General features: G+C 38.3%; 2 protein-coding genes across 2 annotated transcripts in view; one reads left to right on the forward strand and one right to left on the reverse strand.

Annotated features, from left to right (window-relative positions):
• atp5md (ATP synthase membrane subunit k) overlaps positions 1-13,285 on the forward strand; it is a 550,207-nt gene that overhangs the window by 68,262 nt on the left and 468,660 nt on the right. The window lies entirely within an intron of this gene.
• Positions 1-13,285, reverse strand: part of cfap43 (cilia and flagella associated protein 43) — an 80,145-nt gene that overhangs the window by 49,997 nt on the left and 16,863 nt on the right. Inside the window, exons 15-21 of the mRNA XM_051922615.1 lie at positions 12,955-13,101; positions 10,976-11,106; positions 10,550-10,721; positions 5,684-5,794; positions 5,457-5,534; positions 795-920; positions 80-184 (exon numbers count right to left, since the gene is read on the reverse strand). Coding sequence (XP_051778575.1) covers positions 80-184; positions 795-920; positions 5,457-5,534; positions 5,684-5,794; positions 10,550-10,721; positions 10,976-11,106; positions 12,955-13,101 — 870 coding nt within the window. The remainder of the gene's footprint in view (positions 1-79; positions 185-794; positions 921-5,456; positions 5,535-5,683; positions 5,795-10,549; positions 10,722-10,975; positions 11,107-12,954; positions 13,102-13,285) is intronic.

A 13,285-nucleotide genomic window follows, 5' to 3' on the forward strand; every position in this document is an offset into this window, starting at 1 on the left:
ATTAGTGCTTACCACTACTACTGTTCCAGTTTAAACTGGTGGGAGATGTTTTCAAACTATTAATTTATATTGGTTTTACCTTAATGGCTCGTCCTTTGACTGTCATTGAGTCCCAGTATTCCTGTTTGATGGCATCACGCAGGTAGCTCATAGCTAGATTATCCATCTCAATTTCATTGCGTATCTTCAGTACAAATAGAAAGTTTTCATAATATTATAATAATAACACATTTTATTTATATAGTGTACATTATAATATTCAGGTTGAAGTAACAACTTTTATTCTTTGCAAGTAATCCAAATCTTTGAACAGAGAACACCACATACCACTACAACTTGGCCTATGTGCTGTTTTTCACATTATTCATAATATCTCTCCTACTACCCATTTCAGTTCTGTGTCTCCCTACATATCCTGACAGTCAAACCACAGCAATGAATTCTTCGAGGGTTTCATAGTCTACCATCATTTTAATTTAAAATGTGTCAAGAGTATTATGTTGCATAGTTTATCCTAAATACCTCAAAATGGATTCTACTTTTAAAAAACAATATTAAATTGGATGACAGTACATGGACAACAGGCACTTGTGTCACAATGATATTACAGTATACAGTAATAGCAACTAATCATTATTAATAATGAACAATGTAATAAGAGGAATCAAGTAGATAATTCAAATGTGAAATCTAACTCAATGTTTATTGACATTTAAAGGCATTAATTCAACAATAAATAATTAACATAAAAATAATAAAAGAGAAAATTGTAATGGCAAATATTTGCCCTTTACCCTCGACACTTCGCTTTCCCCTTCTGCTTGAAGCCTTTCTTGCTCTTCTACATCCAAGTTAAATTCTTGTTGATCCAGTCTCTCTAAGTCAGGCAGATTCTCATTCTCATGCATCATCTGCTGGATCTGCAATGGCATTACACAAGCAGCTCTTTTAGAGAAGTTCAATGCAAAATCATGATGGTTGCTAAATGTGTTTGGGTTCAAATATTTGTACTTATTATTATTTAAATAACCCCCAGTAAATTCTTTTAGGAATATTTGATAACATTTTCTATACTTATTCCAAAAACTATACTTTTCAAATCTGGTGTTACATACATGTATACAAACAGTCTCAAAATCACTTAACTTGACTCACGGTCATGGCAGGTCAGAACTGTCCCAGCAGTATTGAGCAAGTCAGGCAAAAACTCTGGATGGGTACAGTCCATCACAGGGCTAACTCATGCCCACACTCACACGGTGCCAACTGAGGATTCCCAATTCACCTAACATGTATATGTTTGGGGATATGGGAGGAGGGCCCAACTAGATACTGGGAGCATGTGTAGATGCCAAACAGATAATGACCAAATACTATATTTAATAAACTCTGGACCCTGAATCCTTCAGGCAGTAAAGCAGACCACCACACCACCATGTCTGCCCATTATCCTTCCACCCATCCATCTGCCTGCTATGCAGAACCAAAGGGGACTGAAGTGACTCAGAATTAGTAAGCAGGAAAACAAATATTTACCTTTGACAGAAGACCATCCTTTACTTATTTTCACTCACATGTTTATGTACTCTTCATAAAACTACGTAATACAATTGTTGTATGTACAAACACATATCAATTTTTCTTAACCCTCTTTCAACATTTCAGAGAGCCAAAACCTACTCCAGCAGCATTGGGAGCAAAGCAAGAACAAACTGTAGACAAGACAACAGCTCATCACTGGCACACTCAAACCCTTGACTGAGCTCTAAATGTTATATGCAGTACACTGTTCTGAAATGTTGAAGACCAATAATGGCAGCACTAATCTGTTGTTCTAAAGGCATACTTTTACATGACGACACTGCCGATCCTCATACTTATCCCTTATGTTTCTTACAGTCATGGCCGAAATTATCGGCACCCCTGGAATTTTCCCAGAAAATGCACCATTTCTCCCATTTTTCTCTTTGGAAATAATAACAGAAATCAAGCACTTCCTATAACCATCAGCAAGCTTGTTACACCTCTCAACTGGAATTTCCGACCACTCTTCTTTTGCAAACTGCTCAAGGTCTCTCAGATTTGAAGGGCGTCTTCTCCCAACAGCAATTTTGAGATCTCTCCATAAGTGTTCAATCAGATTTAAATCCGGACTCATTGCTGGCCACTTCAGAACTCTCCAGCGCTTTGTCTTCAACCATTTCTGAGTGCTTTTAGAGGTATGTTTAGGGTCATTGTCCTGCTGGAACACCCATGACCTCTGACACAGACCCAGCTTTCTGACACTGGGCCCTACATTGCGGCCCAATATCTTTTGGTATTCTTCAGATTTCATGATGCCTTGCACGCAGTCAAGGCATCCAGTGCCAGAGGCAGCAAAACATCCCCAAAACATCTTGGAACCTCCACCATGTTTGACTGTAGGTACTGTGTTCTTTTCTTTGTAGGCCTCATTCCATTTTCTGTAAAGAGTAGAATGATGAGCTTTACCAAAAAGCTCTACCTTGGTCTCATCTGTCCACAAGACATTCGCCCAGAAGGATTTTGGCTTCCTCGAGTACATTTTGGCAAACTCCAGTCTGGCTTTTTTATGTTTCTGTGTCAGCAGTGGGGTCCTCCTGGCTCTCTTGCCACAGCGTTTCATTTCGTTCAGATGTCGACGGATAGTTTGAGCTGACACTGTTGCACCCTGAGTCTGCAGAACAGCTTGAATATGTTTTGAAGTTGATTGGGGTTGTTTATCCATCATTCGGACTATCCTTCGTTGCAGTCTTTTATCAGTTTTTCCAGGGAGATTAGCTACAGTGCCATGTGTTGTGAACTTCTTGATTATGTTGCGCACAGTGGACAAAGGAACATGAAGATCTCTGGAGATGGACTTGTAGCCTTGAGATTGTTGATATTTTTCCACAATTTTTGTTCTCAAGTCCTCAGACAATTCTCTGCTCTTCTTTCTGTTCTCCATGCTTAGTGTGGCACACTCAGACACACAACAGAAAGGTTGAGTCAACTTTTCTCCATTTTAACTGGCTTCAGGTGTGATTGCTATATTGCCAGCACTTGTTTCTTGCCACAGGTGAGTTCAAACGAGCATCATATGCTTGAAATAAAACGATTTACCCACAATTTTGAAAAGGTGCCAATAATTTTGTCCTTCCCATTTTTGGAGTTCTGTGTGACATGATGTCAGATTTGGCTTTTTTTCTCTGTTTTTTGTGTTGTTCCAATGCACATAAAGGAAATAAACATGTACATACCAAAACATTTGTAATTGCAACAATTTTCTGGGAGAAATGGTGCATTTTCTGGGAAAATTCCAGGGGTGCCGATAATTTCGGCCATGACTGTATACCTGTTTTGCTATGTGTTTGGAAGTCAACCTTTTATTGGCAACTCAGGCCCCTTCTTCAGGCAAGATGTAAAAAAAATGAAAACATCGTGTTCTTGCCACAATCATTGGGGAAACTACTTTTTAAATGTTTTAATTTTAATTGTCACTCAGATAAGTGAATGAAGCTGGGCACTGCAATGTGAAAATGAAAATATGGCTACACAAAAATTGCTGTATGTTAATGAATCAAGGATTTTATTTAAAGTTGTATCCAATAACAGACGGAAATAAAATAAAAAAACAAATAGAGATAAGACTTACATAAAAATGTAAAGTATTTACATCATCTGAAAACAAATTCTTTGCTAGGTACTTCTAGAAGTTTAATAGTATGTTTTTACCTAAAGTGGTTACATCATGCATATGAATAAATATACACTTCTGGAAATTTTTACTATTCATGATATTTCTGGGCGGCACGGTGGCGCAGTGGGTAGCACTGCTGCCTCGCAGTTGGGAGACCTGGGGACCTGGGTTCACTTCCCAGGTCCTCTCTGCATGGAGTTTGCATGTTCTCCCCGTATCTGTGTGGGTTTCCTCCGGGCGCTCCGGTTTCCTCCCACAGTCCAAAGACATGCAGGTTAGGTGCATTGGCGATTCTAAATTGGCCCTAGTGTGTGCTTGGTGTGTGGGTGTGTTTGTGTGTGTCCTGCGGTGGGTTGGCACCCTGCCCAGGATTGGTTCCTGCCTTGTGCCCTGTGTTGGCTGGGATTGGCTCCAGCAGACCCCTGTGACCCTGTGTTCGGATTCAGCGGGTTGGATAATGGATGGATGGATGATATTTCTTATTTAAAAGATGTATTTCACCGGGATTTCTGTGGGTCTTTAAAGTGACTCTCCTCCCTGGTTTATTGAAGTTTAGTTCTGTGTGTAGTTGGTGTCTGTCATCAGTTGAGCTGATTTCCAGTTTTTCCCACAGAGCCCTTTGACACACACTTACCAAATCATCTGCGTCAGGCCCAGTAAGTTTAGTTGCATGTTTGGTAATCTGCTGGAGCCTTTTAAATTTTGGTTTGTAACACTATAAACCGGGCAATGAAGTTGAAGGTGATGACAGACTGAATCAGACTGTGATAAAAGGACAACATGATGTTCTTGGCTACTTTAAATAGTCTAAGTTTACAGTGAGCACTGATGGTGTTCACAGTATATGTTTTTTGTATTAATTTTCCAATTAAGATTATTATCTAGGATAGCTCCAATCTGCTTGCTCTGATCAGCAAGACTAAATATGTCGCACACATTCAATAAAGATATTGGCCAGACTGTGGAAAGTCAGAGTGTATAATAAATGTGTCTGCAAACATTATATTGGTGACATACAGAGAGACGGTAACAGCCACACGCCAATTGCATGCATCAAGCCCGTGTGTGAGGGAGAGCGCAGTCTGAGGTGAGGCTCGTCGCTGCCACACCTCGCGTTTCTCTCCTGTAATTGAATAGGAAATGTGCAAATTCAGCGATTTTTGACTATAAAAATGATCAAAACTATTGGAATCATACAGAAAACAAATTTATAGCACAGACCAGTGGGCAAATTTATTGTATGTTATCATTATTAGTTTTATTTTACTTTTCTGAGCCTCACCTGCCCCCCTGACCACACGTCCCTGTTCTTTTGGTCTTTTTGACATTCTAAGTAAGATGGTTGTTATAGCACAAATTTATTAAACTGTCCACTTGATTTAAACAATGGTTTTCACCCACTACATGGTGTCATCAGCATACTTGATAATGAATGTCTCAGGTCACGTGTGTACAGTGTAAATAGTAATGAGTACAGACCACACACTTGACGAGCCCCAGGATTTGACAGAATGACTTTTGAAAGTGTCATGTGCTTTGATTATCTGTGAATGATTTAAAAGAAAGTCCTGAATCCATAATGTAATAAAACTAGTCAACACTCACACTGTTCAATTTCTCAATCAGTATGTGAGGCTGGATTGAGAATTCTGAAGAAAAATCCAGAAATTGTGCTCTGACACACAGTATGAACCAAGCTTATCAAGAAATGTGTAGATTTGACTTTAATGATTCCTCTAAAATAATTCATGATACTTACAGTTTTACGAAGCTGCTTAATGCCTTTTCTAAGATTTTTCTTTGCATCTTTAAATTGTAAGCTTTCCTTCTTCATGACCTGAAATATGCAGGATGAAAACATAATCGTAACACACTTATCCATATCCATGGAAATGAGAAAGAAAACATGGGTCCTGACGGCAGATAGGGACAAATCCACATATGGGCCATTTGAAAAATAACCATGTAAGAAAATATGAAACCTACCTCGTCTTCTTTCTGATTAAGCCATGTGGCATCTTCTGTTCTGCCCAGAGTTGGGCTAGTGTAACTGTCATCTTTCTCAAACAGTTCCACGCTCACTTTATCTTCTTCTTGCTGTATTTAAAACAGAAAATCCACTAAATTGCATTAAGCATGCAGTATATCTTTTGATAACTTTTTTATTCACTGGAGCAACATAAAGTGTGTTGGTAGGTTATAAAAATATCTTGCTCCTTAAAGAAGTGAAAAGTATCTACATTATTGTAAAGTTTTTTTATTTACCCTTTACTATTCCAGATTAATGATTAAAAACAGAAATAATTCCTCAAGTACTGCTTGAAAAATGGCAGTTCTGAACAAATGTGCAAAATCCTTACCAACATTACCAGTACAGATTTTATTACATATTTAATGACAACTGGATCCTTGATTTCAAAATTATCTCAAAAACTAAATATTACAATGTAAAAAACTGCATCTTTGTGCACATCACCTTTGTAATTTTAGCTTAATAACAGAACAGAAAGTGGTAACGTTAATTTCCAAAATGAAACCTACTACCTGTCTGTTACACCCAGTGTCAGCTACTGAAAAAGTCAACCGACTGTTCTGGCAGCACCCATTCTTAACAGACTTTTACGAACTGGCACAGCTCCAAATACCCTAAAAGTGTCAGTTAGTAGCTGTAAAATCATAACTAGACCTAAATAAACTTAATAGGGCATATTTCACATTTAATCTTCTTTATTTCTTTAATATCATCTGATGATGGAAGATCTACAGTAGTTCTAAATTTTTATTTAAGAGTAGACCTCAACACCATTGACCACTCAATTCTGTTAAACATGCGTGACAATTATCAAACCAGGATGTACAGAAATGTGCTGACAACAGTCCACTATTGCATTAAAGCGATAAATATGGTTCCCTGCAGTGCTCAGTGATAGATAGATAGATAGATAGATAGATAGATAGATAGATAGATAGATAGATAGATAGATAGATAGATAGATAGATAGATAGATAGATAGATAGATAGATAGATAGAGGAATTCATTTGAATGTATGTTCATATTTAGATAGATGTTTTGTGGAGATGCTCGCTACCTCCGTCTATTGGCGACTAAGTGAGTTTGTCTCCGACTTGTTAAGTTGGGGCCGGCTCATTCATAGATAGATAGATAGATATTATCTACATCTACATTATCTAGTGCCATGTTGGTACCACTTTTAGACCTGGGCCCAATTGCCTACTGGGAAATCATTCCTACTTTATTAAACTATGTTTTACTTTTATGCCATTCACTTATGTAAAAAATATTATAGGCCAAAATTTAATAAAAACACAATAATTGTACAGCAAGAGTCACAAAACGAAGAGGCACCTTTTTCAAAACTCTATACATAACATAAAAAAAATGACTGAATAATGTCAGCTTTTTACCATAATTGAACGTTCCTGCTAAAAAATGACAGCAAAGGTATGGAATAATGTGAAACCCCTTAAAAAGAAAGACGCAGGAAGACAACACAAAGAAATTAATGAAGAAGGTCCTGTGTTAAATTATTTTCTTTTTCATGGGGCTGTGGTCAGTGATTGTTAGGTAATATGAATTATTTCAAAGATGTGATAACCAGTCTATACAAAAATGTTGCAATAGAGCATCATAACATCATTTAGCCTCAGAGTGTAAATGTGGGATATTTTTAAGAACAGAATGAACTTGTAGCTTAATTCCAAACAGAAGATATGTGAGCTGTTGTTAACAGAGTCCAAGAGATTTTTTCATAATTTTGTATTAGTAGCACCACAAGTAGTAAATCACAGACCGGGTGTATTAACCACAGACTGGATGCCAATTGCCAAGTAGCTCACCGTCAGATTACATGAAACCATATTGGTTGTGCAATCACTAAAACTGAATGAGTAAAGTATGGAAAATCTTAATTTCTGCTGCGTCAGAAATTGGTATAAAAAGCATAAAACCATAGATGTTTCCTGCCTTGTGTTAACACTGTAGCCTGGTGGTTGTAGTGTAACATGTTAAGGCCTCTACATACCATTGTATACGCCATTGGTATGCCACTGAGTACCCAAGCACATATGGCCATACGCGGCCCTTTTTCAAAGTAATATGTGCCATGTCACAAAGCACATCTCAGTACAACAGAATTCAGTGCCTACAGATTGCAGGTGAAATCATCGTTCCTTTGTACAGCACTGACATGGTCAGACAGCACATTATTAGCTGTCAGAAAAAAGGATGAGCTTCAATATTTTGGGAATAATAATCTGTGCTGAAAAGTCAACAGGGAGTTGTGTAATTTGTCATGCCGTTCGATCACTAGTCAAGTGATCTGACATCCTCAGGCAAAGACATCAGGCAACTATTCTCATCAAGTTAGACATCCCCTCTGACTAGAAGTCGTGTAATGTTCCACCAGCTTTAGCAGTATACGATTGTTGGCAAACTGGAAATGCAAAGCTTATTAATGATGAATCAACCAGAAGTTCTCCCGTCATCGGCAATAAATAAAGCAAACTGCATCTTGTAAGGGAAATTTCCAGCAAAAGGTCAGGTTTTTCCACCTTTTCTGCCATTCTGCAGAAGACAGACAAACTGGATTTTTTCTTTTTAACATGATACAGCTCAAACAGTTAGCTGTTTTAGTTGACACACCAACTGTTATTTAACATACAGCATAAAGACTTTCGGAACCTCAACAAAAGGACTAAGACATGGAGAAGAACTGCTGATGAACTTAATATTATCAGGCAAGTAGTTTTTATTTGTACAATAGTCAATATAGTCAATGCCGAGGGATACCAGCTTGCCCAATCTAACACACTTCTTACAGCTAATAACACAGCCTGCCAATTAGACAACTTTTTTCTGTTACAAGTGAATAAGCACAGTGAGCTGTTTTCTTCTTTCCTCATACATTACTCTAGTTTTCCCTTTCCAAAATCTTGCTAAATTGCCATACTGGTGTTTACATTATGTATGCCATCTTGTTCTATAGCTTATCCTACTGTGGTCATGCCCATTCTGCTTTAACACATGGTGCAGCATTTTTTTAATCGTCAAAACATGAACGTGCCCCACAAATGCCAGTTGTTACACCATTATACAGTACTTTCAGGCTGAATTCATTATTCTATGGACTCAAACGTTACTAAAGGTGGTGAACAAGGATATTCACTCAGAACCAGTTCTAGTGGCTTCCATAGTTGTTACGAATTAACTGCTGAAGGATCTCTACTCCAAAGAAACTTCATTTGGGTATAAAGTTGAATCACTGTATTGCTCTGAACTTACCGTATATTAACATATTTATATTTCATGTCTTATGACATTGAAAATTATAATAGAACTAGCTGTGTAAGCCCGTGCTCCTAGAAACCATAGACTCTGGCACTTCAATCAATCACATCGGTTGTGTATTAGCGACTCCTCATCGGGTTCGTTTTGCCAACGTGCTCTCCTCCATTGTCTATCAGTGGTTAAGCGAGTTTTTCTCTCCTTGGAGGTTTTGTTTTGCCGATGTGCTCGCCTCACTTGTGTATTAGCGGCAGTGGTTTCACTTTAGCAACAGAGTCTCTTTCTTTCAGCTTCATGGTGTAGCCTTGCATTTCTGGGCTGGCCCCACACTTCCGGGGCCGGATAGACAGACACACACGCTTCCTCGTGTAGACATTTATATATAAGAAAATGTAAGGTAAGGTAAAGGTATAGGGGAACAGTGTTCAGATAGCCAGTCTTCCAAACGTTGCTGTATTCATGTGAATGAACCTCAGGTGTGCTATGAAAACCACACCACACAACATTTATACTGCCAACACCCTGGGCATGAAGAATCCATGGACTCCGGGGGTTATGGAATTTATCAGTCATTCACTTGGCATGAAGCTGCACAAACTTGAATTCAACAGATCACACAATATTTCACAGACTTCCTCGTGTAGACATTTATATATAAGAAAATGTAAGGTAAGGTAAAGGTATAGGGAACAGTGTTCAGATAGCCAGTCTTCCAAACGTTGCTGTACTCATGTGAATGAACCTCAGGTGTGCTATGAAAACACACCACACAACATTATACTGCCAACACCCTGGGCATGAAGAATCCATGGACTCCGGGGGTTATGGAATTTATCAGTCATTCACTTGGCATGAAGCTGCACAAACTTGAATTCAACAGATCACACAATATTTCACAGACTTCAAGTATTTAGTGTTTGTGCACTTTATTGCTCACCTTCTTGTTTTTCACATGGTTGGGCTGATAGCTACCGAACCTTCTGTGATGAGCTTGTGTGTTCTGATATGCCACTTTCAGCATCTTTGTTATACTAAGGTGTTACTTGACCGACGTGCCTGTGAGCTGAAATTGGCACTTTCTATCAGTGGTCTGTTGTAGATCAAAGGACTAACTATGGCTGGATGTCTTTGGGCTGTAGACCTTTCTCTATACTGTACACCTGTAAGTGACAAAGCTGTACGTAAACACTCCAGTAGTGTTGCCACATCTGATACACTAACGTTGACCTCCATCATTCTGCATTCAAGGCCACTTAATTTACTAGTCTAAACCATTTCGCTCTCTGAATTGTGGTTATTCATTTTCCATTTGTCATCGTCCACATGCTTTAGATGGCACTGTCTACACATATGACACTGCTCCATACTGAGCATACAGTTTCAGCACACATGAAAGGCAGTTACTAAAGAGCTGTTAAAAATGGCTACAATTCCAAATGAACAGATGTAAGATAAGTAAATGTTTCCTTCTGGTAAAGTATGTGTACAACTCTTCTTTCATTTAGCCTGTTTTTAATGCTCCCCTGCAAGACAACTTCAAACATACCTTTGCCTCATTTTCCTCTGGCAGGTTAGATGGTGAGGCTGAAGTAACATGCCAGTCTGGCAGAGCGGCAAGTTCCATATTCTCTGATAACATGGTGATCTGTATCTCAGACATAAGAAACTGACTATATGTAATGGCTTCTTGAATGATGTCACTTGCAGCAGTGTCAGTCCTGAAAAAAACACATCATAAAAGATAATCAAAAGTTCATTGGCTTTTTCATTTTGAACACCATATGATCCCCTCCATAAAATATTAATTAATCACTTAAAGAGAAGATAATCTGTTGATCTGCCTCAAATATAACTGCATGCTCTCCTTCTGAAATTTGCTTCAGTTTAGCCTTGTTTTTGATTTACAAAGTGTGCATAATTATTCTTACGCAGTAGTTTCTGTATACGCTTTTAAAAGAAACGTTTGACCTACCTCCACTGAAGGCAAACAAGGGCTCCATCATTTGAGCCAACAGTAAACATAACTTGACAGTCCAATGAGAAAGACATGGCGCCGATTCCATTGGTATGGTATGAGTGGCACAACAACTGAGAAAACGTCTCCTGTCAACAAATAGATCTTTATTTTATTATAATCCATTACCATTTTAATCTGTGTTGCTAAAGATACAGTATTTACTTCCATGAAGACCTACTATTGTTTTTTTATATAAATAGGATTATACATTTCACTTAAAATATATACAAAAAACATTTATTTTAGGGTGGAAAACTTGTAGAATTTTGGAATATTCTTAACTATGTCTGTTTTTAGGAGGAGCCACCTTCATGAGAATGCTGTTTTCTGCTGGCAGTTAATAAACCACCTCTCTTTGAACTGCCTTTCCCAAGGTTTCTTCCACCTTCCACCCCACGAGGGGTTTTGGGGAGTTTTTCCTTGTCTACTTACAGAGTCAAGGCTTGGGGGCTGTCAAGAGGCTGGGCCTGTTAAAGCCTTTTGCGGCACTTCTTGTGTGATTTTGGGCTATACAAAAATAAATTGTATGGAGTAATGAGACCATCTTTGTGCAAACTGCTGCTAGAAAAGTCTTCAGCTCCCATTCCTCTGAACTGGAGAGGTTTGTCCTGAAATGTTTCAGGGTTTAGTCTAATTTCAGAAAATTCATGTCTGAAAGTTCTATATAGTCATTACTACTAATAATAATTCATTACATTTATATAGCACTTTTTTCAGTACTCAAAGCGCTATCCACACAGGGAGGAACCGAGAAGCGAACCCACAATCTTCCACAGTCTTCTTACTGCAAAGCAGCAGCACTACCACTGTGCCACCTGTGAGGACAAAAGATCTTCAACAAAAAAAAAATAACGTAAAACTCTCAGACCCACTTAATGTAACTCAAGTTTACGAGGAGCTGAAGTCTATTCTGGCAACATCAAGTACAAGGCATTAATTAGATGTGGACAACGTGCCAGTCCATCACAAGGCCCATGAATACACACACTATATAGGGCCAATTTAAAGTCACCAATTAACCCAACCCTCATGTCTCTGGAGAAACATCAGCATACTTGGAGGAAAAACCCTGCGTAGAAAGTACAAGATGCACATGAACAATGACTAGCCACTGGGTTCACATTCAGAATGCTGAATCCATGACTTAGCAGTGCTAAACATTGTGCTGCTATTCCACTTGAAAGAATCTTATGCATGGGAAAAAATTTAAAACTTTCTGTTAAAATATACGCTGCAAGCAGTACTCTCTCAGTAAGCGGCATATTTAGTATATTAAGGTATTTTTCTCTGCTATTTTAAATAATAAAATTGCAAGCTGTGTGTCTGGCTGTTTATTTGTTCACCAATCGCCCAAAAATAGCTGAACAAACTTTCATGTAATTTTGCATGTCTGTTGCTGCTGGTCCAACTTAAAGTATAGATCATATGGCACAATGAGGAGAGAGGTTGTAACAGAGACAGTCGGCCCAAAAGGCAGTGCCAAGAATGGGATTTGGATAACTGGCAGCATCAGGCATAAGTCAATTAACCACCCTGAACATTGTGCCAGTTCATCTCAAAATGCTCTCTCCTCCCCCCTACCAGAGTTCAATTTACATTTGCCAAACCTCCCATCATGCACCACAAGAAAACTTGGATATGAGGAAAACATGGACACTACAAATAGATAGAGAATGAATGAAGGGAATTGAATTCAGGTTCACAATAATGTGAGGCAGCAGAGAGCCACCATGCCTTCTTTCATGTAGAAGACGTACTGGTTGGGTTTCTGGCTTAGCATCTTGCACAGTGAAAGGTTTGAGATTTGAGGCCAAACTTTTTAAAACATAACACCAGTGTATAAGCAGGTATGTTTACCATGTCTGTTAGGAGGATCACAATCAACTGCTCTTTACATTGCTCACAGCACTGCTTATGAATGACTGACTACTTACAAGACTGTTTGAATTTTGAATCCGAAAAAATCCATCTTTAGCAACTGAGGCCAAAAATTGGCAGTGTGGAGATAAATAAAGAAAGGCCGGGCCCAGCTGACTTCCTTTAACTTCTTGTTCTGGAGTTAGTATCACACTTTGTAAGTTCTGCACAGATACATAAATGAATTAAACTTTACTGGAGATGTATTTTACAAAAAGACAAAGATAACTTTACAAAATTAATAGAATAGTTTCAGAATGAGGAAACAAACGGCATTCATAAGGTTATTGAGCAAAAGAAAGTAAATAAGATAACAGTGAATTACTGATTAGAAATGAAAAATAATTA

Source organism: Erpetoichthys calabaricus, chromosome 2 (genome assembly GCF_900747795.2).
Source record: "Erpetoichthys calabaricus chromosome 2, fErpCal1.3, whole genome shotgun sequence".
Taxonomy (NCBI): Eukaryota; Metazoa; Chordata; class Cladistia; order Polypteriformes; family Polypteridae; genus Erpetoichthys; species Erpetoichthys calabaricus.